Source organism: Pristiophorus japonicus, chromosome 17 (genome assembly GCF_044704955.1).
Source record: "Pristiophorus japonicus isolate sPriJap1 chromosome 17, sPriJap1.hap1, whole genome shotgun sequence".
NCBI lineage: Eukaryota > Metazoa > Chordata > Chondrichthyes > Pristiophoridae > Pristiophorus > Pristiophorus japonicus.
The window spans coordinates 16,541,539-16,566,188 of NC_091993.1; the positions used below are offsets into that span (position 1 = coordinate 16,541,539).

The following is a 24,650-nucleotide window of genomic DNA, read 5'->3' on the forward strand; positions in this document are numbered from 1 at the left end:
TTTTTCTGCCAAAGTGCATGACCTCACACTTTCCAACATTATACTCCATATGGGGAAGATAAATCTTAGCAGAGTCTAAATATATTTTCTCCCAAGTATATTTAAGATTTCTGATTTAGATACAAATTAAAATCTGCTTAACATATATATTCATAGACTGAAAAATGAAAGTCAATCCCCTGCAATTACTTTTTATAACTCAAATAGATGCGCACCTTTGCCACAATTTCCTATCCCATAGGACTAAGACATAGGATTATCAATGACATCCTCTGTAACTGCAACCTTCATGCATGATCTCCCCTTGTCCTTCTCAACATCCCTGTGGTGCTCAACACGGTCAACCAATCCATCCTCCTCTACTGCCTTTTTTCTGTGGTCCTCCTCTACATAAATGTCTTTGCTTTATTCCACTTCCACCTTTCCAACATAGCCAGCACAGATCCAACAATGGGCTTCTCCTCCTACCCCTGCATGCATAGTCCCCCCCCCTGGACTGGAGTACCCCAAGATTTCATCCTTGAACCCTCCTTTTATCATTTACATGTTGCCCCTCAGGGATGTAATCCATAGGCACTGGCTCAGTTTCCACATACATTATAAGGACTTCCATTATTCGACTCTATGACCACCTGTGCTATTACACTGCTTACCCACCATCAATTCACAGTTGACCCAGAGTCTCCTCCAACTACACATTGGAAAAGCTGAAGCCAGCTTATTCAGCTTTTACCCTGACTCCATTTCCCTCCCTGGTTTTCGGTCCTCTCTAATTCTTCTGCTGCTGCTGCTCACTATCTTTTTCTCCTCTTTGAAGCAGTTTGGGACACTCCTAAATTCAAGTTACTATAATTTACACAACAAGTTACCAATTGTTCCAATAGCTTCTGGGCAATTTATGTTAAGACAGGTTATTTTGTAGTTTTTCATAATTAATGGTATCTTATAAAGTTACAACAGTGCCACAAAGAATAGTCGGTTTCATTTGGGAATATAAATGGCTCAGTGGAGGAATGTACTGTTCAGTGTGCTGGTAAGCTATCAAGAATAGAAGATCCTAGGTTGATCCTTAGTTTATTCTGAGTTAGCAGAACTCAGCTAGGGAATAACCATGGTGCCACAATGGGCTTCCGGGCCAGGAAAGTGGACATTCCTGATTGTAAGGGCAGATTTTGACAGTGGACAAGAACATGGTTAAGCTTTGCTATGATGCCATCGTTATTTAGGCACACACAAAGATGAGCCAGTTGGGTAAGACACTGGAGATTTTTTCGTGCATACAGAGCAATCCCCAAGCACAGGTTAGCGCCTTCTGAAAAGGAAGAAAACAGTACAGAAAAAAATGTATAAAACAATTTTGTTATTAAACCATTGCTGATGTTCTCCATTATTTACAATTGTGAACAAAGTAATGGTTTAAAGTTACGTACAGCACAAACCTATATGGATTTAACAAAATATTTTTACCACAGACCTGGCACTATGATAGTATTTTGAAAAATATCTTGCTATCAATTATTTTTCAAGATTAATTGTGTTTCATAGAACAACCAGAACTTAACTATTTTATCTTAGACAAAATATTTTCAATCACTGTATTCATAATGTTTCACTTTGTAGCTCCCAACTGCCGCAGATTCTTCCGCTGGACAACAGGATGATCTGTGGCATGTAGCTGTCACCACATCTTCCCAGCTGAAAAGAAGTGGTTCACTCTCTTTTTTTCTCTTTGTGCAGTGCGCTACACACAGCCTGATTAAGAACTTACTAAGTTGGAACAACTTGCATATCAGTAATGCTGATTACATACAAAGAATGGATATAGAATGGAAGTTAAACAGAATGGAAAGAAGAGGGTGAAGAGGGGACAAAGATACAAAGACAAGAGGTTTTTGGAGGCAAGGAGGGAGATGCAGACAGATGGTGAGGGAGTTCTAAAGTGCAGGGGCCAGATGGCTGAAGGAGTAGTAGGCTGGAGGACCAGAGGGTGCACACATGAGCATAGGGCTGGTAGAGATCATGGAGTTAGGGAAACCAAGAAGGGAACCGTTGGTGACGAAGATAATTTTATAGTTGATTCACTGGGACACAGGAAGCCAGTGGAGCTTGCTGAGGACAGGGACAATGGGATTTCAGCCTTATGGCAGATAAATATTAGTTTAGAATCCAGTGCTCAAGTTGAAAACAATGGCTCGCCTCTTCCCCTCACCCCCCCCCCCCCAAAGAGGGAATTAAAAAAGAAATGGCAGAATTCATCACTAGTTTAATAAAAACTTTGAACGCAGTCTTAATTATACTTATTATGAGAATTATCCAAATAAGTAGAATAAAGCTCACTATTAAATTACCCAATGATACTTTGTCCAAATTTCATACCTTGATGTAAAAGTTGAAGTCTATAGACTGGAGGCAGAGATGTCAGGAGGCATGTATGCAAGCGCATGGCAAGCAAATAACGTAAACCGCATTCATCCAAAGTCTCACCTCCTACAAAAGAGAAGGACAAAGAAATCAAGAAACATTCAATCAGATTTTACTTGAGCTGGCAATAAACAGGACAAACTAACAGAGAGATGCTTGCTTTGAGGTTTCACTCTGCTTATTATTACATTAGCTTTCATTTCAAATTATGGTTGCATCAGAAATATTAGTAAATATTTGTTTTAAACTGGTGCCATGGTGCCTTCAATTCATGTGCTTTTTTAAAGTTCAAATATGATTTTTTTTGTGAAACATGTGTGATTGTACAGGTGTTTAAAGTTACTACAATTTCATCCATGTTAACATTTATACTATTTGGAGGCAATTCTATTTCTCGCATGCAGGTAAAGATGGTTAAAGATAATGTTGCAGGCAAGATTACAAATATATAACACTGACTAGATTGAATGTTGAGGAAGGACTAATTGTACACATCACGCTGAAGGGAAGAGAAAAACAATTCTGATATTGAGGGCTGCTATAAAAATAATTTACATCAAGTACAAGTTAAAAACTTAAAAAGGTTTACATTCACTCCCTGAGTTCACACTGATCTGTTTTATTTTAAAATTACTCAAAATATTTATTTACCCAGATGGAAGAGAAGAATCATATTATTAATCATATTAGGGAATATTGTCTATTTGACCCAGCAGGAGTTTTCAGTTAAAGCTATAATATGCTATATAATAATCTGATATGAACTCGGGTTCAGAATTTTTAATACTTAATTCTAAAAGGTCCAGCATTCTTTCTATCACCTTAATAGAGAGCGGCAGACTGGTGCCAATGAGAATTGATATGTTAATGAGCTCATCCAGCAAGTAATGAGCCAGGCAATAAAACTTTTATCCATAATGATCGGGCACAAAAGGTAATTTGTTATCTAATTTCAGACACTTCCAGTAGGCATTCACATAAAATGCTGTAAGTATACAGCCAACTTCAACTAGTGGCAGGAATTTGGGCAGCCCACCAAAATCGTGAAGCCCAAACGATTTTAACTCCTGGACCTCATTTGCATACTCCAACACTGACACGTCTGACATTGACAGGAATTACATCACCATCAGTGGGTGGCAATCAAAATTGTTTGGGGGGAAAGAAAAGGTTAGGTCACCAAAGTTCAGATTTGGGAAGAGGGGAGTTGTAAGTACGGATTGGGAGGAGGGGGAAGTCCATAACTGGGTAGAAGAGGAGGCACTCTTGCTCCTCCTGCCCCACGAGGAACCTTTAAAAATTTATTCTGGCTGAAATTACTTTCCATCGACTTCAATAGATAGCAAAATTGGGCAATATGTAAAATAGGCAGCTGATCTGATCCAGTCAGATTCCCACCAAGCAAGTTAGTTAAAAATTGCCCCCTCTCTCTTCTTCCCATTCAAAAAATTACATTATAAATATATTTAATATTCTAGATATTACGAGTTTAATAATCTGGAACTATTCATGAAACTGAACAATGAACCTATCATCTGACACATAACAATCTTTAATTGTTGCTCTTTATAAGCAAATAAATATGGTGCTCACAATATAAAATGATTGGTAAAACCCCCTTCCATTGCTACTGTATAAACACTTGCTATCACTCTTGAAAAAGCATATCTTGATTTAGAAAATAATCTAAAAAAATTATATACATACCAGAGTAGTTCTTGTCCCTATTCTCATTAACTTCTGCGCTTGTGGTAGCCACCGTGTCAGCCAAAGCTACGAGGAACATCTGTTCTAATCGTGTAAGTCCTGGCAAACTGGAGTGCATCAGGTGACTGGAAAGCACACGTGCATGTTCTGGCCCAAAGTATGTTGGACCATACTGTGACAGATTTATGACTTTAGATCTCGATTCCTTCTTTTCAATTACAAAGTCAACAAAGTCATCTGTGGTTACACTTGGAGACTGAAACAAATTAGCATACTGATCCTTTTTACTTTGAGTTTGTGAACCTTTGTCTACTTTAGCAGTTTCTTCAGCCATTTTATAGGATGCATCCTGATCTGCAGATAACAATGCATAAAGTGGCAGTGGTGGAATTGAGTCTATTTCAGTATAATCGCGAGTACCTTCTCTTCCAGCTACAATTGTATCTTTTCCTGTACTTCCACTTACACTGATGGTTCGAGAAAGGTGACGTCTAGGTCCTCCTCCCTTGCCTGGGTCTTTATCCCTAAAAATTGCAACTTCTCCTGCAATACATTTAACCAAATGTGAAAGAATTGCCTTAGCTCTGCGCACCTTGCCCAAATCCATAAGCTCCAATAGCTGAGTGGGGTGATATTGAGGAAGTGTAGGAGAAAGAGTGTGAGCAGCTTCAAACAATCCACCGTCTTGAACCATTCCTGGGACCCCAAATAGATCATCTACACCATCAGCAGCACACTGCCACTTTGAAAGTACTTTAGTCTCAAATGTGGAAGCATCAGCTAAATCTTCAAAAGATGACAAGCTCCTGCTCTCAGTATCTGTTAATGGTTTTGTAGAATGCTTCCATTGTGCATACACATGCATTTCACAGTCCATCCCAATTACTAGGATGCCATCTCTCACCCAGGACAGAGAAACTGGAAGTGAAGGTGTTCCATCTACTGAAGACATCAAATCCACACATCTGAGCAATACCCATTTTGACTTGGTTCCTTGTTTAATGCTTCCCCCTAGTGGCAAATTAATAACAGTCAGTCCATCTTTGCTACTTGCTTGTTCAGTTACAATCCCCGACAGTCTTCCATACATCAGAATTTTGGAACCAACTCCCACTGTAAGAACATGAGAGCCATCTTCTTTTGATACCCAGTCCAAATGCACTAGATGTTTTATGTTAGATGTCATGTGGTTGCCTTTAAGATAAAGGTCTGATTTATTATATACAAATAAATTGCTGTCTACACTAACCCTAGAGTCCAGGACACCTCCAACCTTTCCTAAATCATCTAAATGAATTGTCTGCTCCAACACCCACTCTGATCCTCCAGTAGATTCACACTCAAATATGGAGACATGCATCGAGAACTCTTTCGACGTAATGCCATTAGGCTGTACAGGCTCTTTATAAGCTACAGCCAAACGTCCCGTGTATGAACAGCTCACAGCCACTGGCCGTCCAGTAACACTCACTGCACTGTTACTGTGTTCACCTTCCTCATTCATCAAAGGCCAGGTTTCCCACTGATAACCATGTACTTCCTCTAAGTTTTCAGAGCTTGAATTTTTATCCACAGTACATCGCCAGAATCTCACTTTACCATCAGAGCACGATGTCACTATTAGATAAGGTGCAAGGCAGACTGGGTAGATTGAAGATGAACTTAAGTGACCTAAAAGAAAGAAAAACTGTATTATAACAGTGAGACATTCTAGATTAAACTTGTAAAACAAAATCTATCCTGAGTAATTTTATCTCCAATAGGATGGTTAGGGAGTGTTACTAGTGGCCTCAGTGCCTCCTGGTTAAGAAAGTGTGGAGGCATGAGGGGGAGAACAGCCAGAGTTGCTCCTTCTGAACACTATGTAGTAACCCGTGCTGGAAGGTTCAGATGTGACTTTAATAGGCTGAGTTTTCAACAAACAATTTTATACATATCAATTGTTTTGTGTATGTACATATTGTACATACATTTTTACAATGGTTTTTTTTAAAAAGACAGAACAGCTAATGTAGACTCAAAATATAAACAGAAAATGCTGGAAATACTCAGCAGGTCCGGACTTAACATGGAGTTTAACAATTTCGGTTCATAACCACTGCTCCCATTTTTTCCAGGCAGAAGCTGTTGGTAATGATTGGCCATTTATTCCTCCTCTCGATCCATCTTTTGTTTCTTTACTTATCCCATTAGCATCTTCCTTCGCCTTGCATTATCATCCCTTTTGTCATTTACTCTCTCCTGCCTTCCACCTCATCATAGGCCTTCCCCATTTTTCTTTCCTCTCCTACCTCCTTTCCCTGCCTCTGTACTTGCTTAAAATCAGTTGCATCTCTAATTTTTTACAGTTCTGATAAAACTCTTTCTCTCTCCCCAGATGCTGCCTGACATGCTGCGAATTTCCAGCATTTTCTGCTTTTATTTCAGATTGTCAGCATCCGCAGTATTTTACTTTTGAAAATAGAAATCAAAATTGGTTTGATCGTTTGATTGCAGTAACACCCCAGGACAAAAGCCAAGGGTTATTGAGATAACAATGTATCAGGATCTTGACCAGAATATTAACCGGGACATGAGGCCTCAATCTTTGTATGTTCAATGACCCTGGGCAACAAAACACCCAACAATGTTAATCTCAACAAGAATTAGACAATGTAAGCTTGTCTTAAAAATGATGAGAGTTACAAAGCTTTACATAGAATTACAAGTTTTTAGACATAGTATTATGTAGTATTACATAGAATTTACAACACAGAAACAGACCATTTGGCCCAACAGGTCCATGTCGCTATTTATGTCCCACACGAGCCTCCTCCCACCCTTATTCATCTAACCCTTCTATTCCTTTCTCCCTTGTGTTTATCTAGCTTTCCCTTAAATGCATCCATGCTAGTCGCATCCTTGTGGTAGCGAGTTCCACTATCTAACCAGTCTCTGGGTAAAGAAGTTTCTCATAAATTCGCTATTGGATTTATTAGTGACCATCTTATATTTATAGCCCCTCGTTCTGGTCTCCACCACAAATGGAAACATCTCTATGTCTAACCTATCAAATCCTTTCATAATCTTGAAGACCTTTATCAGGTCACTCCTCAGTCTTTGCTTTTCTAGAGAAAAAATTCCCAGCCTGTTCAATCTTTCCTGATAAGTACAACCTCTCAGTTCTGGTATCATTCTAGTAAATCTTTTTTGCCTCTATATCCTTTTTATATGTTGGAAACCAGAACTCAGTTTTAAGATTAATGTTTTGAAACAGTAATAAATGTAGCTAACGCTCAGGCATACTACTGTCTCTAGCTTTTTAAATCTTACTAAAAAGGGTAAAGAAATTATTCCCACAACTCGCATTCTGTCAAGTAGTAGTTCCGTTGGATTGAGTGACCAAGCTGGGTCTCCAAGGCATTGTCGCTTACCTACATACTGGGACCTCCGAGTTGCATCTTCAAATTAGGTAATACTATTGCTCCCCACACCACCACTACCACCCACCTTGGGACATACTACAATTTGGCTTGCTGTTGTTCTCTCCTCACTGCCACCTCTCACATGCTTAATGAATGCTTCAATACCTTACCCAACCTCAAGCCCCTGCCATAGCCAACCCATTCTCCACCTGCATCAATCCCACACAACCCACCATCAAGCTTTGAAGCCCCCTTCCTGCTGTAGTGCTAAAAGCTGCGTCCATGGCTATTACTGGGACCGTGCCTTGTAACACCACAGGTGGAGGAAGATGTGGCCTTGAAGTCATATTGGACATGCATGCAGACTTGCGGATTATTGGGGAAAAAAAGACTTTCTGTACATTAAATATCAGAAACAATTACCTGCAGAAGGAGTTGCTCGGATTACTTCCACTCCTTCAGGTAGGTTTAACTGCTGACTGTAGACTAATTCAGAGCTAAGTATCAGCTTGCTAGCAGTCTGAAGATTAGCAACTGATGCAGAGCGTGGAAGAGGACTTGAAATAGAAGTATTTGGAGATAGGCTAAAGCCCCTTTCCTCTGGTACAGATAGCTGATTATCTGATGAGCTCACTTCTGTGATATTAGTTTCGTTGAGAGGAGAAAGAAAAAATATAAAATTAAAAAATTACAACTTTGAATTATTTTTTCTAACAATCAGAGATGCTCCCTCAACAACCCAATAGCAGTGGGGGTAAATGTACCACACGCTCCGATACAAGGTCACACAGACCAAGATGTCTCAGGTTCAATTGTGAGTCTGTACTGAGGAATCTAATCTCAGCCAGTGCTTGGGACACTACAACTGGCCTCAGCATCCTGCAGTTGCTGGGATGGGTGGCGATGGGAAATAATAGCTAGGGTTTCCACTCCTGATTGCATACCAATCACCCTGCTGGAAAGTACATCAGGCGAGGACAGGATTATGCTGTTTGTAATCTAACCCAAAGCAAAATAGCCTGGTGACATTTACTATCTGCGCTTGTTTCTAAAGAATAGTCACGTGAACAATTTACTGAAAACTGCTACCAGTGGAATTGTACCCATACAATGGGCCAGGATTTGTGGTCGGTAAGATGGCATATTTTCAAAGCCTTTGAAATGGACAGCAAGTTTGGGATTTCCGCATGCACTAAATCCCAAACTTCCGATCTGTCAAGTTCCGACTTGACAGATGATCCGCACAGATGGAGAAATCCTAATTGCTGGCGCAGAATTGGGCTAATTGCCTATCAACTGCTCAGAAATTATGTATGAAAACTTTACGGCTGGTGGAAACAAGCGCAGGGTCTGTTGGCACAGCGTAAGGGGATACCTCTTGACAAATCCAAGTAATTTCAAAAGCTATTTGAGGCTGGAAATGAAAGCATTTTAGGATTTTGACTACGAAAATTATTTTATTGTCAGTGAAAAGTTCAGAAGAAGCGGTTGCTACACTGAAGGTTTTTATTTTCTTTGCATCTATGTGGAGCATAAGCTTAAAAAAAATCTGTACAGAAAGCGGAGGAAAGGAAAAAAAACCCTCATTATTAGAGCCTTCAGTGATTGATATTTTTTCACATTCAATGTTAAATATGAGAGACTTTGTTTTCTGATTGGCACATTGGCCCACGTGATCCCAGGTACATTTCCGCACAAGGTGCGCCCCGGGATCCGTGGACCACTACTATGCAGCATCTGCTAGCAAGTTCTTGAAGGAGGGTCACCCATCAGCCAAGTGCACATTCCATTCGGATGCCGGTGGCATAATCCGTAATCACGCCGCCGACCACAAAATCAAGGCCATTGTCATTAAGAAGGGAAGGATAAAACATTTTTTTAAATTGCAAGACTATTATAAGAAGAGTTTATATAAAGAGAGTTACTTGTAAAGGAAAGTGTCATTGGCTTGAAGCACCTTCAAGGAAGTTTATCTTACAATTATAAGCATAAATAAAATTCCTTGATGTGTAGATATTCATTTTTTCAACCTTCTACTAAAGAAGTTTAAAAACATATAAAAATGTGCATTGAACATTAAACTGAAGCCAGGTAGTGATATATATAATCTTTATATTTGTTCTCTCAAATTGAATCGTAATCCAATGTTCCAACCACAATAATATCATATTGAAATATTCTAGGATGGTCAGCAGGCTCCATATCTGTGATTTATAACTTGAATCACATAATCTTATGGTCAAAGCAAATTTATTACATTAAGGAAGAACTATAGGTTTTGGCTAAAATACATTACAATATCTTAGCCCATTTGACTTCATCTATCCAGAATACCAACCCTACTCTCTTACCATTACAGCCTGTAGCACTTTCTTAAAGAGTCAAGTCTCCTGGCCTCAACCATCCTTATTGGCTGTTGATCATCTTGTGTCTATAGAAATACATCCTGACCTCTGAATCTGTGACCTCTTACTTTTAGGTATCAAGAAAATTCTTGTTATAAACCTGCTAGGAATAATTTCATATATATTTTGTACTTAAATTGAGGGGTCAGTAAGCCAACTTCTGTACTGTATTTGTCAATACCTACCCACACGAGGCTGCACAGATTTCAAATGGAGATGCCACATATGAAGAACAGAATGCCTCTTGTCTCTTTCTATCACCACAAGGTAGAACTTCTCAGAGAATGACGGTGCACGATATCCTTAAATGACAGAAATTTAAACAACAAAAAACAACCAAAATTCCCATTGTAATCAAAGAAAGTATTACAGTAAAATTCTGTGCCTGGACAGCATTTATGAAAAAGCTAGCATAAGTGTAGAAGAATAAAAACAAAAGAAAGAACTTTCATTTACATAGTGCTGTATCATGTCCTCAGAGTGTCTCAAAGTGTGTTTGAAGTGTCGTCACTGTTGTTATAGAGGAAACATGGTGGCCAATTGTGTCCAGCAAATAAGATGAATGCCTAGTTGATGGAGCACTGTTAGGAAAATCCCTGCTCTTATTCTGAGTAGTGTCATAGGATCTTTTACGACCACATTTTTAACATTTCATCCAAACATCAGCACCTCAACAATACAGTGCTCCCTCAGTACTGCACTGATATGTCAGTTTAGATTATATGCTTAAATCCTGGAATGTGGCTTGAACCCATCACCTTCATACTCAGAGACAAGCGTGCTACTGACTGAGCCAAACCGATATTAACAGTAGCATGCAACCGTAAGGAGTATACATATATGGTTTTAATCAAAATGCACCATGTTAAAATCCCTCAATTGATTGTGCATACCTTGTGCAGGTTGAGTAAAAGGAAATTCTTGCTCCTTATTTGTTTCTTCTTTCTGTGGTTTATATTCCAAAATAAAATCTTCTTGAAACACATGAAGTAGTTGTGTATTTGAGCCACACTGAAACAGGAATATAGTAAGAAGCGGCGTTAGTCACACGCATGCATAATGAATGGTATAAAATGATCACTGAAAATCTGAAAATTATTTGCAATTTTATCTAACTGTCTTTATTAAACATATTGTTATACTATAGGCCCTAGTTGTGTCATGCCAGTACCTGTACAGTGTGATCCAGAGCTGTTCCAAGTTAAAATTCAAGTTATGCTGCTGGCTGTGCATTGCATGCCCACCAGTGATGAAGAAGCCTGCTCACTAGTCAGTCGGCTCTCTAACACAAAGTATGCGCAATTTTTAAACTTGATTTGCATTTGGATGGAGTTATTTTACATATAGTGTGAAGCCCAAATGGTGAGGCTACTACCTGGTGGTAGTTTCACACCTCTTGCCTTTAGTGGGCTCCAGAGTCAAGATTAACAACCTGATTTTGGAGTTTTGCCCACATTACAATAACTGCACTTCAAAAGAAATCCATTCCTTACAAAGCACTTTAGGTTGTCCCAAGATAAGGCATTAAATAAATACAAGTTCTTTACCCATTTATAACACTACTGTTACATTGCATCAATGTAAAACTGATCATAAAATGGCATATTACAATGGCATGACTATTAACTACAAGTTCGGTTAAAAAAAAATGCACATTTATTAAACAAAAGTTACAAAAGAAAGAACACAAAGCAGCATGCCAAAAAAAAAACAAATGAACCAGCAAAATGGCACTCACATCTTCTAATATTCTTCTGGCTATTGTATAGCAACTGTAATAAATCATTCCTGAATCATATATAAACAAACGAAGGAGAGAACTATAACTAAACTAGATTGGGGCATTATAATTAGCATCTAATTAATAATTTTCCAAATTTTTAGGAATAACCAGTCTTCCTGTAGCAGGCAAGTTCAGGACACTAAATCTGGAACATGGGAACAGGAGCAGGTCATTCAGCCCTCGAGTCTGTTCAGCAATTTGCATTTGTGCAGGACATGTTTTTCTAAACAAGTATATACCGATGAATGAAATTTTCCAATCTACAAGATCAAACTGGTCCCTTAAAATAAACAGAGCCAGAAGATAAAATACCATTTTTTTTAATCCTCCGAGGAAAGGTTTAAAATGATTCCGGTTAAGTAACTTAATCTACTTTTTTTTCCCCTTAGGTCTGTCCATCCAAACAATATTTGAGTATTAGCTACATTAGCATTTTATTCATTTAAAAAAAGCCCTCAAAAATATTAAGTTAAATGATGCCTAAAGAAAGTGCATTATTAGGACTTGGAATACAAGTGACAGATCACAGATGCGCGGAATCACCTTCAAATGTAACAGCATGATTAAAAAGAACCATGCCCCATCAGTGGCACAGTAACAATGCAAAATACATTCTACTAGCCAAAGGAATTGTCAATCCTTTAAAAATAAGCTTCCAGACCGTTTCCCCCTGCCTCCTTCCCCCAATTACATAGAAAATACAAGTCAGATTGAAATTTATGAATGGTTTAGCCCATTCTTCATAGAACGTATCCTACAAATGTCCAAGTGATCAAATTTATACTTGTCCGTGACAATGTAGAAAAATTGCTTGTAACAGAAGGAATTCACGGATGCAAATTTTAAAAAGTTATCTAATGACAAAGATTAAGCGTTATTTTAGCCATTAAAATCTGCATTTCTGGGTAAAAAGCTGCCACTTATAGTAGTATGAACAAAATAAATTTTTACATTGAGTGGGAATTCATCATTTGTTGGGAGTCCATCATTTGGCTACACCTCTCCCTTTGCACCAAACTCATACATATGATTATCTGGAACGAGGAGAGTTAGCAATGAAGTCAGGCGGGCTCCATTACAAGTGCGCAGTCCTTTCCACAGAATTTTCCACTCTTCACTTTGTCCGGACGATAACAATAAAAATCTCAATTAAAAGGCAAAATTTAAAAACTGATGAGTTGCTAACTTTTATCTTTTAAACCAGCAGTGTCAAGAAATTGCTACCTACTGTTAGAAAAGTTGTGTAAATTTGACATTGCTCCTGTAGAATATAAAAGCTATAGATATGACAGATCTCTTGCTACACAGCTACATCAAAACACTGGCCAGCATTTTATCTCAAATTCTGATCCTTCACAACACAACTATTGAAAGTATGAAACCATTTTAAACCGAAAATCATTCAGATCAGATACTCCAAAAAACTATTGTATGCATTTCAATTGCTTTGTGTCATTACTCCACAAACATCATAGGATTATATAGGATATAAGGCACAGAAACAGGCCATTCAGCCCAACCAGTCCATGCCGGTGTTTATGCCCCACTCGAGCCGCCTCCCGTCTTTCCTCATCTAAATCTATCAGCGTAACCCTCTATTCCCTTCTCCCATATGCTTGTCTAAATCATAACAATCATACAATTATCAATATGAATGAACAAACTAATCACTAACTAGTTTTGCATCAGCTCCTTATCCATATTCATCTCCTTATCATGGAAGTAGAAGATAGACAAAATTGCTAGATCAATAAGGGGCTGCATTTTAAAAGAATGCTCAGAATGTATATAATTGGTAACTTACCCCCACTGAAGTAAACTACTTTCAGCATAACAAAATATTTAATGCTTTAACTAACACTTGCACAACTGTACTTATTTAACAACTGGAAAATGACTATGTTAGCAGATAACTACGGAGCAGTACTTTGTTTTGTATGACAATTTAAATTTTGCACTAAAAAGATCACTGTTCAAATATACTACAGTAGAATTAAGTATACTATGCGCTACACAGTATACATTGTGAATCAAACTGGTTTACGTTATTTACTGTATCATGAGCGTTTATCTTCATCTCGACTGTCAGAATCATCTGGTGGTGTTTACTAATGATCTAAACTAAAATCATCTCAAAAGGCATCTTTGCTGTTACTTGCCTTGAGGCCGATGTAACTTCAGCCACTGAAATCTAGGAATTCATGTTATCAGTCCATTTATTTCTCTCAATTTTTTTGAATTGTTTCTCCAGTAATAGTAAGATACTCTTGGTGACTGAAGTGATTTTTATATGGTTTGCACAGATTGCTCTCATGACATTCCAGTCAGTCCACAATAATGCATTTCTTGTTTGAGGCTAATATGTCCTACAATTTCACCTTTGTCAATCAATTCAAGTCAATACAACCCGAGCCTCCTTCATTTAAGTATTATATGTTCTATTACATGGAGAGTTTATGGAAGATATAAAAATATCTACCATTGGAGGGAAAAGCCCCTTAGAAGAAGAACCAATGCTATTCAATTGACAAGCTATCAAAAGCAAAAACCACCAGATAAGGATGAGAGAACATTCTCTCTGTGCAGTAATGAGATCAATGCAAGAATGTCCAAGAACCACACTTTTTTAAGCCAATTATATTATCAAAATTGCAATCATGTATCCCCTCTAAATCTTTTGATGTACCCTTGCAATCAGAGGAAACATGCACAGAAAATGTGCTCCCAAGAAAACAGAGAGCCATACTAGGTTTCCCAGTTTCCATACTGCGAATAGCAGCGAAACAACTCCCTGCTGAAAGTGGGTAGCTATACTCAAAATCTTCCATTTGGCCAGGTGAGACTTCTAATAATTTATGAAGAAACTCATTCCAAAAGGCCGAATGGTCTGCTGAAATTACTACCTGAACACAATCTAATGAGTGACAGTCATGCAAGTGCTATAGCCATGGACAAATTGAAAAACAGACCAGCATGTTGTGAACACTCCAAGGGCAACTACGAGGCTAAATGAAAGTACCTATTCAAACTAGCACTACATGGAACTTGAAGAATTTGATCACATTATCAAGTGGAAGCAGGCAATTTGGAGATCAGTTATAACTAGCCAGTCTCCTGAGCAGACTATTTGGATTATTTTAGGTGAAGGGACCATTCTGGCCATCTCTTTTACGAGAAGTATGTTCAGTACATCACATAGGCCCAGGAAAAGGCAGACTCTGCTCAATGTTTTTTTTTTAAAAGGGACCTCTAAGTAGTGGAAATGACAGTCTCTCGTTTTTGTGGTCTGCCGTAACTTCAATAGCTTCAAAATATAGCATACAGTGCCCTTCATCCACTAAAACAGAATTTCAACTTGAAGTGTAAAGAATAACTCAATTAGTACTCAACCCTAACATACATATGCTTTACCGCACCCTGTTGCAAGCCTCACACCCACATCTCGCAGCTTGCACACAATGGCATCTATTCAACTATGACAGCCACAGCACCCAAACAGGTTGTATGACATTCAGTGACACACCTCCCTCTCTCTTGCAGGAGAAGATGGTGCATAACCGGAAGCAGCAGGAACTGACTGGACAGGGAGAGGTGCGCCTGCGTGTTCTGACTCCCATGGAGGAGATGGTGCTGGCCATTATGGGACGGGGCATCGTTGAGGCCGTGCCCACTGGTGGGGCTGAAGTCATTGAAGATGATGGTATCCTCATACTTAATCCTCCTTCCCACATCCCACTCTCCCTCATCCCACAATCTCTTCTAACTGAGAAGTTGCTGATGGTGTAAGCATGCGCTTCTTACTTTCTCCTCTCCCCAACCCTACCCTTGTCCCATTTTCCTTTCAGATTCCCAAGAACTGCAACCTGCCCAAACAGTGGAGGAAGACGACACACTGTCACTCAATATCACAGTCGCAGTCACCAGCTCAGATAGATAGTGACACTGCATGTCATTTCGAGGACAGAATGGAGGCGGGATGTGCACGTGGTGAGACACCAGGCACAAGTGCGCTGCAGCCAGAGCTCAGACTGCTGCCATCATGGCTCTGGATACCAGTGTGCAAAAGAGCTTCCAGGGTATCTCAGCACTCCGGTAATCTGTTCTCCAATAGATCTGCTTCCCAAAGACCCTCTGAGGATATGGCCTCCTGTTGAAAGCCCTTCAACCTCCTCCCAGTTCTAGCAGCTTGTCCTGCTCTGCATGGCCTCTGCTCATTCTCCCAGTCATGCTCAATGCCAAGAGGAAGCCCTACAATGTCTTGGGATTGAAAGTGAGATTGCCAATTTAATGCCAGTTATGGCAGGCATTGTACTGTGAACCTATGTTCATTAAGAACTAATGGCTAGATTTTATGACTATTCATGGTCAATGGTCGGAAAAGTCAGCCATAGGTTCAGGCTGTACTTACTGATGTCATGTATCATGATTCCAAAATCAACAAAACCTGAAGTTATAACAGGCTGAAGTAGGGACAAAGGAAGATAAAATTCATGTAAAATTCCACATCAGTCCAAATTTCTAACCTGAGCCGTTATTACATCCAGTTCAATAATGCATCCTGGTCGAGCTGTTGATTGCTGGCTGACTATGTTGAATACTTCGCCAACAAATTTCTACAAAAAGAGACATAATAAAAGTATTAAATACAACAGTTGCAAATACAAATTACACTATGCAGAAATAGTGATATAATAGCAGCTTCATTTATTTTATTTTAAAGCATTCAAAATTTTAGTAACATAAGTAACCTAATTGCTCACATTAATTTAGCTACTTGAAACAATATGGCCCGGAAATTCCTGGGCTTAGGAGGGTGGAAAGAAGTTGCAAGCTGGGCAGGGGACTAGAATTTTGGGCAAGACTTAGATTCATCAGATATCTGTCCTATTTTTTTTTTTATGTTGAGCAATTTTGATAGGAGGGGACAGGTATCAGAGATAGGAACAACACCCATCCCCAAAAACCTTGGCCATTTCAACGTTATTGCCACAAAGTGAATGATGTAAACTTATTTACTGCATAAACTGGGAAGTGCAGGCCTAATGTTGGTTTCCCAATGACTGCCGATCACAGGATGTTAGGAAAGTGGCTCTACAGAAATTAGCAACGTCTTTTTATAATTTAGTTCTTCAGCCTAAACCAGTAGTCTCTCCCTCCCGATGAAGCAGTAGGATGAAACACCAACATTCTTGGCCCTCTGTGGGGCAGACACCCAGGAGGCACCATAAAGGGTGCAGGCACCCAACTCTTCATTCAGTTGATTGAGACCCTTTCCACCACAGGGAAGTAAAGTATTTCAGTCCCTATATTTGTTTTAAAAAACAACCCGACTAATTCTATTGTTCTGTTTGACCATTAAAAATCTTTGGTCAAGTTATGAAAGGTCAGGGAGAATACACACCATATATAAATTAACACAAGTTCCACAGGAGTTATACACAATTAGTACAGGAAATACAGTGCTCATTGCCTATTGTGCTGCGCTGCTATATCAGGTGATCTACAGGAATGAGAACCAACTCCTATATGACCACCTCAGTATGAGTGCACCTATATATCACAGATGGTACATAGGCACAGCCTGCATTAGGAACCTGCAAAAATCGTAGTTGTGGATAGCTTCCCTAAGAATAGTAAGCTTCAGACTGCAGGTAAATGTTGCAGTCTTTCTAGCTTGGAGGAAATGGATGCAAGTGGTCCAAAAAGAACGAAGAGCAAATAGAACTGCCGGAGCAGCAAAAGAATACATTAGAAACACAGGGTAATACAAATAAGGAAATCAATACTTAAAGGAGAAAGGCAAGTCGTATTAGAGAGCAACTATATATTGTGCGAGTGGTAAACCTTGTACATAATCAATCTAAAATGACTCAGAAACAAGTATATGGGGCTCAATTTTCACCAAAGCTTTTTTTTGGCGTACTTGAAGAGTTACGCCCATTTTTTGGGGGCCCCCCCAAGTACGCCAAAAAAAAATGTCCCTAAGTTTCCCCGTTTGATTTCTTTATTTTGGCGCAGTCTAACCTGTCCTTTAGTTTTGGGGATGGAGCCATGATCTGCGCCAAAAAGAACGGGTTGCCACGGTAACCAGGGACACAATGTGGGCTGAGGCTGCAAAGTCACAACACATTAAAATACATTGCAGCAACTTATCTCCAATTATTAAAGTGTCCCCCATCACCCCCCCCCCCCCCATATGCTGGTACGGATCCCTGCCCCTATCCCAGGCCGAAGGGCCTCCCGGTCCGCTCCCCCACCCCTAGCACCTTGCCGGTCTGCTTCCCCCACCCATCCCTAGCCCCAAGTGGCTTTCCGGTCCCCTCCCCCGCCCCTAGCTCTGGCCGAGTGGCCTCCCGGTCCGCTCCCCTGCCCGCCCCTAGCGCCTTGCCGGTTCCGCTCCCCTGCCCCTAGCGCCCTGGCCAAGTGGCCTCCCGGTCCACTCTCCCTCCCCTATCCCAGGCCGAATGGCCTCCTCCCTCCTGGTCCCCGCATCTAACTATACCCGAAAGGCTCCCCCCACCCCCACCTCCCCGCCCGGCCCTCTCTCTTGCTTCTGCTGTCTGAGCAACTGCTGCACTTATCTGCACCAATTTTCTTAACTCTCCAAAAGGTTTTTCTGCAGAGGTCACATACGTTGGCCTAAGAAGAACTGGAGTAACTCTCAGCCGGCCAAACTTCCCTAAATGGCCAGAATTGGCGCGGGTGGCAGGTTACGCCCCCTTTGGCTCAAAAAAAAAAGTACCTAAAAAAAAGTAATGAACTGTCTTACGCAGGTGCAAATTGATCGGGGAAACTGTTTTTTTTAAAAAACTTAGGCCAAAAAAAACAGCCAGCTCTAAAAAAAAAATGGTGCAAATCACTGGGGAAAATTGAGCCCATGATGTGATATAAAAATATTAAAACATTCATATTCTCTGCCCAAACCTCAGTGCAAATGCCGCTGAAATCCCCATTCAGCCTTAGTCACCTCTATACTTGATTTTTCCAAGGTTCTCCTCGCTGGCGTCCCATCCTCTATTTCAGCTCATCCAAAACTCTACTGCCTGTATTCTATTCGGTACCAAGTCCCATTCACCCATCACTGCTGTCCTTGCTTACCTACATTGATACCCAGTCCAACAACATCTCAAATTTTTAAATTCTTATCCTAGTGTTTAAATCTCTTCATGGCCTCACCCTCCCTATCTCTTGAGACCTCCTTCAGCTCTACAACCGGACCTCCCCAAACTTTGCACTCCTGACTTTGACCTCTTGTACATTTCCCCCCCCCCCCCCGCCGATCATACCTTCAGCCATCTAAGCCCCATGCTCTGAAATTCCCTCCCTAAACTGCTCTGCCTCTCCACCTTCCTCTCCTCCTTTAAGATTCTCCTTCAAATCCACCTCTTTCACCAAACTTTTGGTCACCTCTCCATACATAAATAAAAAAATGTTTTTTTGTGTTTAAAGTTATTTAAGAACATTTTATAATGGCTATAATATTAGTTCTGTGCTTTTTGCTTTTGTAGCCATTAACCTACCGAGATTTCGGGATCTGAAAGTTCATCCAGAAGTTTCCTAGCATCAACTACAGCCTGGTAAAGCCTGAGATTCTGACCATCAGAAGCGACAAAACAAGCACTAGCAGAGTTGCAGTAGGTCCCTAAAAATCAAAGTGGAATATAATTATGCATAATTATTTCACCACTGTAGATTCCATTAAGAAATGTTTTTAAGGTTTCACAGTAAATAAAGTGATATAATTTAATAGTTAACCTGGTAATAGTTGTGTCCTTTTATATTTGTTTGAAGAGAATAAAACAATGAACAGTGCATCAGTTAGCAAGAATGGGGTATATTTTGCTGCGTATAATGTTTAAATAACAGTTATTTGACTAAATGAGGGAGATGTGACAAAATAAATTATTTTTAAGTTTTACACAGCCAAATATAACCCAATATTTTCAAAGTTACTGCAAATTCTTTTGAATATTAAATTTAACAGATCAGTGAAGATAAAAAAAAATCAATAACTATTCAGTCTACCAATGATACATTTCCAGTTCTAAATACTACCAAATCCCTCAGATACAACCGTTGTCATTTATTTGGTACTATAAATTTGTTAAAGATATCAGACTAAATTGTCTGAAACATTTACAGCAATAGAATACTGGGGCTATACTGTTTTGAGCTGATTGCTTTAAATAATGAACATTAATCAATGATAAAATAATTTATAAGCTAGCACCAATATATATGAACAATTCTTTTTTTTAAAAAAAAGACACATATCGGAGAGGTCAGGATCAGATGATGCAGTGGGTTAGCACACTGTCTTTTCATCTCTAGGATCCAGATTTGAATCCAGCCCAGGCTAATGGAATTTACAATCTACTGATTGTACTCGCCTGGATAATTTCACATTCGGTAATGTTTTGGACAGTGGGGGTGATGTATTGCGAGGGAGTCTCTGGATTGTTTTGTTGTCTTTAATTTTGCAGGCTGCAACCTTTGCCAGTGATTTCCAGAAAGGCCACTTGACGTGTCCATTGGAGCTTGAAGATAGATGTGCTCATGTTTAGAAGCCAAAATGGTGTTGCAGTCTTTTTATTTGGCTTACCTTCATTTAAGAAAAAGCAAAGCAGCACACTGATGTGATTCTGATGGATGCAGATAGTGAGAAAAAATGAAGAAGATAGATCAGGGAGTTTACGGGTAAAATAGACTCTAAAAGGGAAAATGTGTTTGCAATTTTCCATGATGGATCACCTATCTTACCAAGGACGAGTGAAGTATAATGATATGTAATGTTCTTGAAAATTATGAAAAACTGTTTGAAACTATAACATGATAAAAGATTCAACTCATTTCTGACTAACATGCCTACAATCAACTTTTCTGATTAAATGCTTTTAGCTAGATCAAAACTGATTTTCATCAAACTCACCGAGGCAATAACTTGGGATCAATGTTGGGAGCCAAGCCACATTCGAAAAAGCTGAAGTATGCAAGGAATTGATACGTGCCAACTCTGAAACTCCCCCAGAGTATGACAAAGGTCCTATTGGGTCCATACGCCAAAGTATCAATTCACTGTAGATGGCATTAGGGTCATGAAACGTTCGTGTAGCAGCATTTGTAACCTGCTGCGAAGTTGGCCCTTTTAAGGACCTTACAGGTTCTACCAGAAGCTTTTCTTTTTCAACAAAGTCAGCTTCAGGAGTCATTAACGCATTGTGATGTGAAGAGGTCAACAGCAAAGGTAGCACTGAATGACAAGCCAAGTCATTTAGATGAAAACGATGTCCACAATATCTGAACTTGTGCGATACGATTAGAACTGTGGTGAAGGCAGATTCTTCAGCAAAAGTTACTGCCCACTGGTTTAGTGATCCATCAATGTGTTTTGAAATCATCATTACTGATGGAGTGATGATATTTATTTTTGAGCTACTCATACAATGGGTCACTCCATTGATAATTGGATTATCTGGAAGGTGCTTAACATTTTTAACAGTACAAGCATACATCATGATATTTTTGCTGAGTGAATTAGCATCACCAGTAGGAAAAGCAACAGGAATCCGAGATGAAAATGCAACCTAAAATGTAAAGAGAATTGGATATTGTTAGTTAACATATATTTCTGCATGATTTGAAAATTATCTTCTGGCTGGAGGAAGCAACTTAAATTTACACTGGGATATTTTACTATGTTAGAGGTTCAAAGAGCTTCACAGAGATGAACACAGGTGCCAAGCAAATAGAACATAAGAGTTAGGGGAGATGATCAAGAGCATAGTTAAAGAGGTCAGGTTGAAGTAGGCTTTTAAAAGGAGAGAATTGAGGTGTCAAGGTTGAGGATTCAGGAAAGGGTTCTAAAGCATGGAGTCAAAACAGAAGTTTGCCAAAATTGAGCTCAGCAAAAAAACACACAGATGCTTCCTGAACTAACAGAACGTCCAAATGCTTTGATAGTTTAACAATGGAAAATATTATGCACTGTAACCTGGAAAATATTGTTACTTAGTTTTTGTAAACCTCTCATTTATTTTGTAGTGTGATCATATCGGAACTATCAGAAGTGTGCGACTAAGTTTCTTTTATAGTGTGATCATATAGGAACTATCAGAAGTGACTAACTCACTGGTATAACTGGATCAAAATGTTAAAAGACGATTTTAATTGCCACTATCCATTCCACAAATTGTTAGATATAAAGTAGCAGATTATTTGGCCTAGCAAGTGGTACATTGGGGATATTTATATGTAGTCACTTGCTTAGTTTGCAAAATCTTGAAGAATTAAGCAGAAGTAGGTGCTCATCAGCCACAAGAATGCTAAAATGAGGTACATGTACGATTACATGAAAATTAAGCGCTTTCTTATTCAACAGAACCAGATACCAGGCTATATCAATATGGATATTACAGATTTTATACTGCATGCTGTTATAATACAAAAGCTGCAACTGAACTTTACACTGTGAAGGCATCACATGATTAAAATAAGATTTTAATTAAGCCCTGCCTTAGAGATGAAGTAGGGAAAACAATGACTTGGCATCCAGCACTACGATATCATCCTACATCATTATGAGCAACAAAATGCAGATCCTAATACATAGGAGTCATTTTGGGGGAAAAACAAATATTGAAGTGTAAATTTATATTTTTCAGAAATTACTTAGTTACAATGTCCAAACTTCTAGATACAATTCTGTGAGCATTCTATCAAATACTCTAAGGATAGGAATTGAGATAAAGGACTGAAAACTAGGCAACATAAACAAGTTAATTAAATGGATAAACCACAAACAAACAACAATGTGGTCTTTCATAATTAATTGGAGAACACCGCCAGTTTCATATAAATGGTGCATAATATACAAGCTTTTGATGCCCTCTAATCAAAACCCTGTAATTAGTCAGAAGTGCCTGGTAGAACACCTCCGTTTGAGATATGTTTGGATACCCAGTTTTATAGGTATTGAAATTTATCGTAAATGGTTCACTTTAACATTTATTTTGTTCTAAACACCAAACTTGGGTTTTTAGATATTGCTGGCAAAATTTTAGAAGTATTTTAAATTAGACCTTGACTGTTTTGTTTGCTGTTTAAAATCTGCAATTATCAGTTGTTATCATTAGCTTCAGCTAAAAAGATCACCCTAATGCACTCTCTTTCCAAAAATATTATCTTCCAAAGAAAGGTTTTCAAGATTGAAAGATATAAACAAATCTGGTATATATTTAAAGGTTTTTTGATGTATATTCAAACAATTTTTTTTTTTTAAAAAGTGGAGCTAATATCAAATCTAATTACAAGATTCTGACAAGTTTTGCCTCACCCGTGACAAAACTTCATGTTAAAAATAACCCTAAAACTAAAACATTTTGGGAATTCTTCAACTTGTACAAATGGGATAGCATGCATCCTAACAAAATACCACATTTACAATTTCTGGGAACAGCTCAGTATGTAGTATTGGATCAAACTTCTAGACAGAAATCAGTTATATCGCACAGTGGTTATATTACTGGAGCAGTAATCCTTAGGCCTGGACTAATAATCCAGAGACTCGAGTTCAAATCCCACCACGGCAGCTGTGAAATTTTAATTCAGTTAATTAAATAAATCTGGAACTAAAAAGCTAGTATCAGTAATGGTGACCATGAAACTACCGGGTTGTCGGGAAAACCCATCTGGTTCACTAATGTCCTTTGGGGAAGGAAATCTGCTGCCCTTACTCGGTCTGGCCTATAAATAACCCCAGACCCACAGCAATGTGATTGACTCTTAACTGCTCTCTGAAATGGCCTAGCAAGCCACTCAATTGTACGAAACCGCTACAACAAAGACAGCACTGTGGGCATACCTTCACCACATGGACTGCAGCGGTTCAAGGCGGCGGCTCACCACCACATTCTCAAGGGCAGTTAAGGATGGGCAATAAATGCTGGCCTTGACAGCGACGCCCACATCCCATGAATGCACAAATAAAAAAAAATATTGGTCTCGCAGGCAGTGCTAGCCATTGAATAGTATTGTTTAGAAAAAGGACTGAAACACACTGCCAGTCTGGCCTAAGAAATTCCAAGATGCTAGGCCCTATAAAAGATGATCACTTTTTATAACTAGGTCAATCACTAAAAGAGAAAATGTATAATTTGATCCAAGGGTTGAAATCAGGTAAAATTGAACAGATTTGATGGGCTGGAATGGGTGGGGCAGAGGTGAGGACCGGTATAAGGATAAAGAGACAATGATCAGTCAGAAAACTATCCTGACAAGGCTTCAATGAAGTGTGGCCAGTGATAAGTGTCAATATTATAGCCCCAGAATTTGCTGGAGCTGGGCATCTTGCAGCGTGCCCTGATGGTTAAAAAAGGCAACTGGGACCTTAGTGGGACCACAGCACCAGCAGTCTATTTCCTTAACCAAATACATTTAAGGAGAGAGAAAGAATCAGAGGTACGATGGAGAAGGAAATAGGGTGAATTAGAGTCACTTTAGATACGGAAAGAAATGGGAGAGAAATAAAGTTTGGATTGAGAGAGAGAGAGATACAAGAGACAGAAAGGAAAAGTAAGAAGAAAAAAATCTTTAATTTAAAAAAATCCCTGGCAACAATTTACTAACGGCAGGGAAAAGATTCCACAGTTTCAATTGTTCCCTTTCTAGGCCAGAGAGTTTGATTGGCATTGCAGAAACAAAAGTCGTCATTATCCCGTTAAATACCAGCCCTAACTTTCTGTGGTGAAAGTAAATTAGTTTTAACAGCGCAAAGCAGCAATTTCTTGAAATTCATGGCGATTGATGGCGTGCTCTCATTTCCGCGAGACTAACAGTGGAGCGGCGTAAATTATCCAGCAACGTTTGCCGATTTGCAACTCACAACATATCTCTTCCTTGCCACAAAATGCTGAGTTATTTACGCACTAATAA

The 24,650-nt window shown here is 39.1% G+C and overlaps 1 protein-coding gene across 4 annotated transcripts in view; it reads right to left on the reverse strand.

The window, feature by feature from the left end:
• dmxl2 (Dmx-like 2) overlaps positions 1 to 24,650 on the reverse strand; it is a 165,612-nt gene that overhangs the window by 73,770 nt on the left and 67,192 nt on the right. For all 4 annotated transcript variants that reach the window (XM_070858428.1, XM_070858431.1, XM_070858429.1 and 1 more), the window contains 8 exons: positions 20,650 to 21,304; positions 19,241 to 19,362; positions 16,244 to 16,333; positions 10,831 to 10,948; positions 10,123 to 10,239; positions 7,956 to 8,168; positions 4,129 to 5,799; positions 2,377 to 2,487 (listed from right to left, as the gene is read on the reverse strand). In XM_070858428.1, the coding sequence (XP_070714529.1) occupies positions 2,377 to 2,487; positions 4,129 to 5,799; positions 7,956 to 8,168; positions 10,123 to 10,239; positions 10,831 to 10,948; positions 16,244 to 16,333; positions 19,241 to 19,362; positions 20,650 to 21,304 (3,097 nt within the window). The remainder of the gene's footprint in view (positions 1 to 2,376; positions 2,488 to 4,128; positions 5,800 to 7,955; positions 8,169 to 10,122; positions 10,240 to 10,830; positions 10,949 to 16,243; positions 16,334 to 19,240; positions 19,363 to 20,649; positions 21,305 to 24,650) is intronic.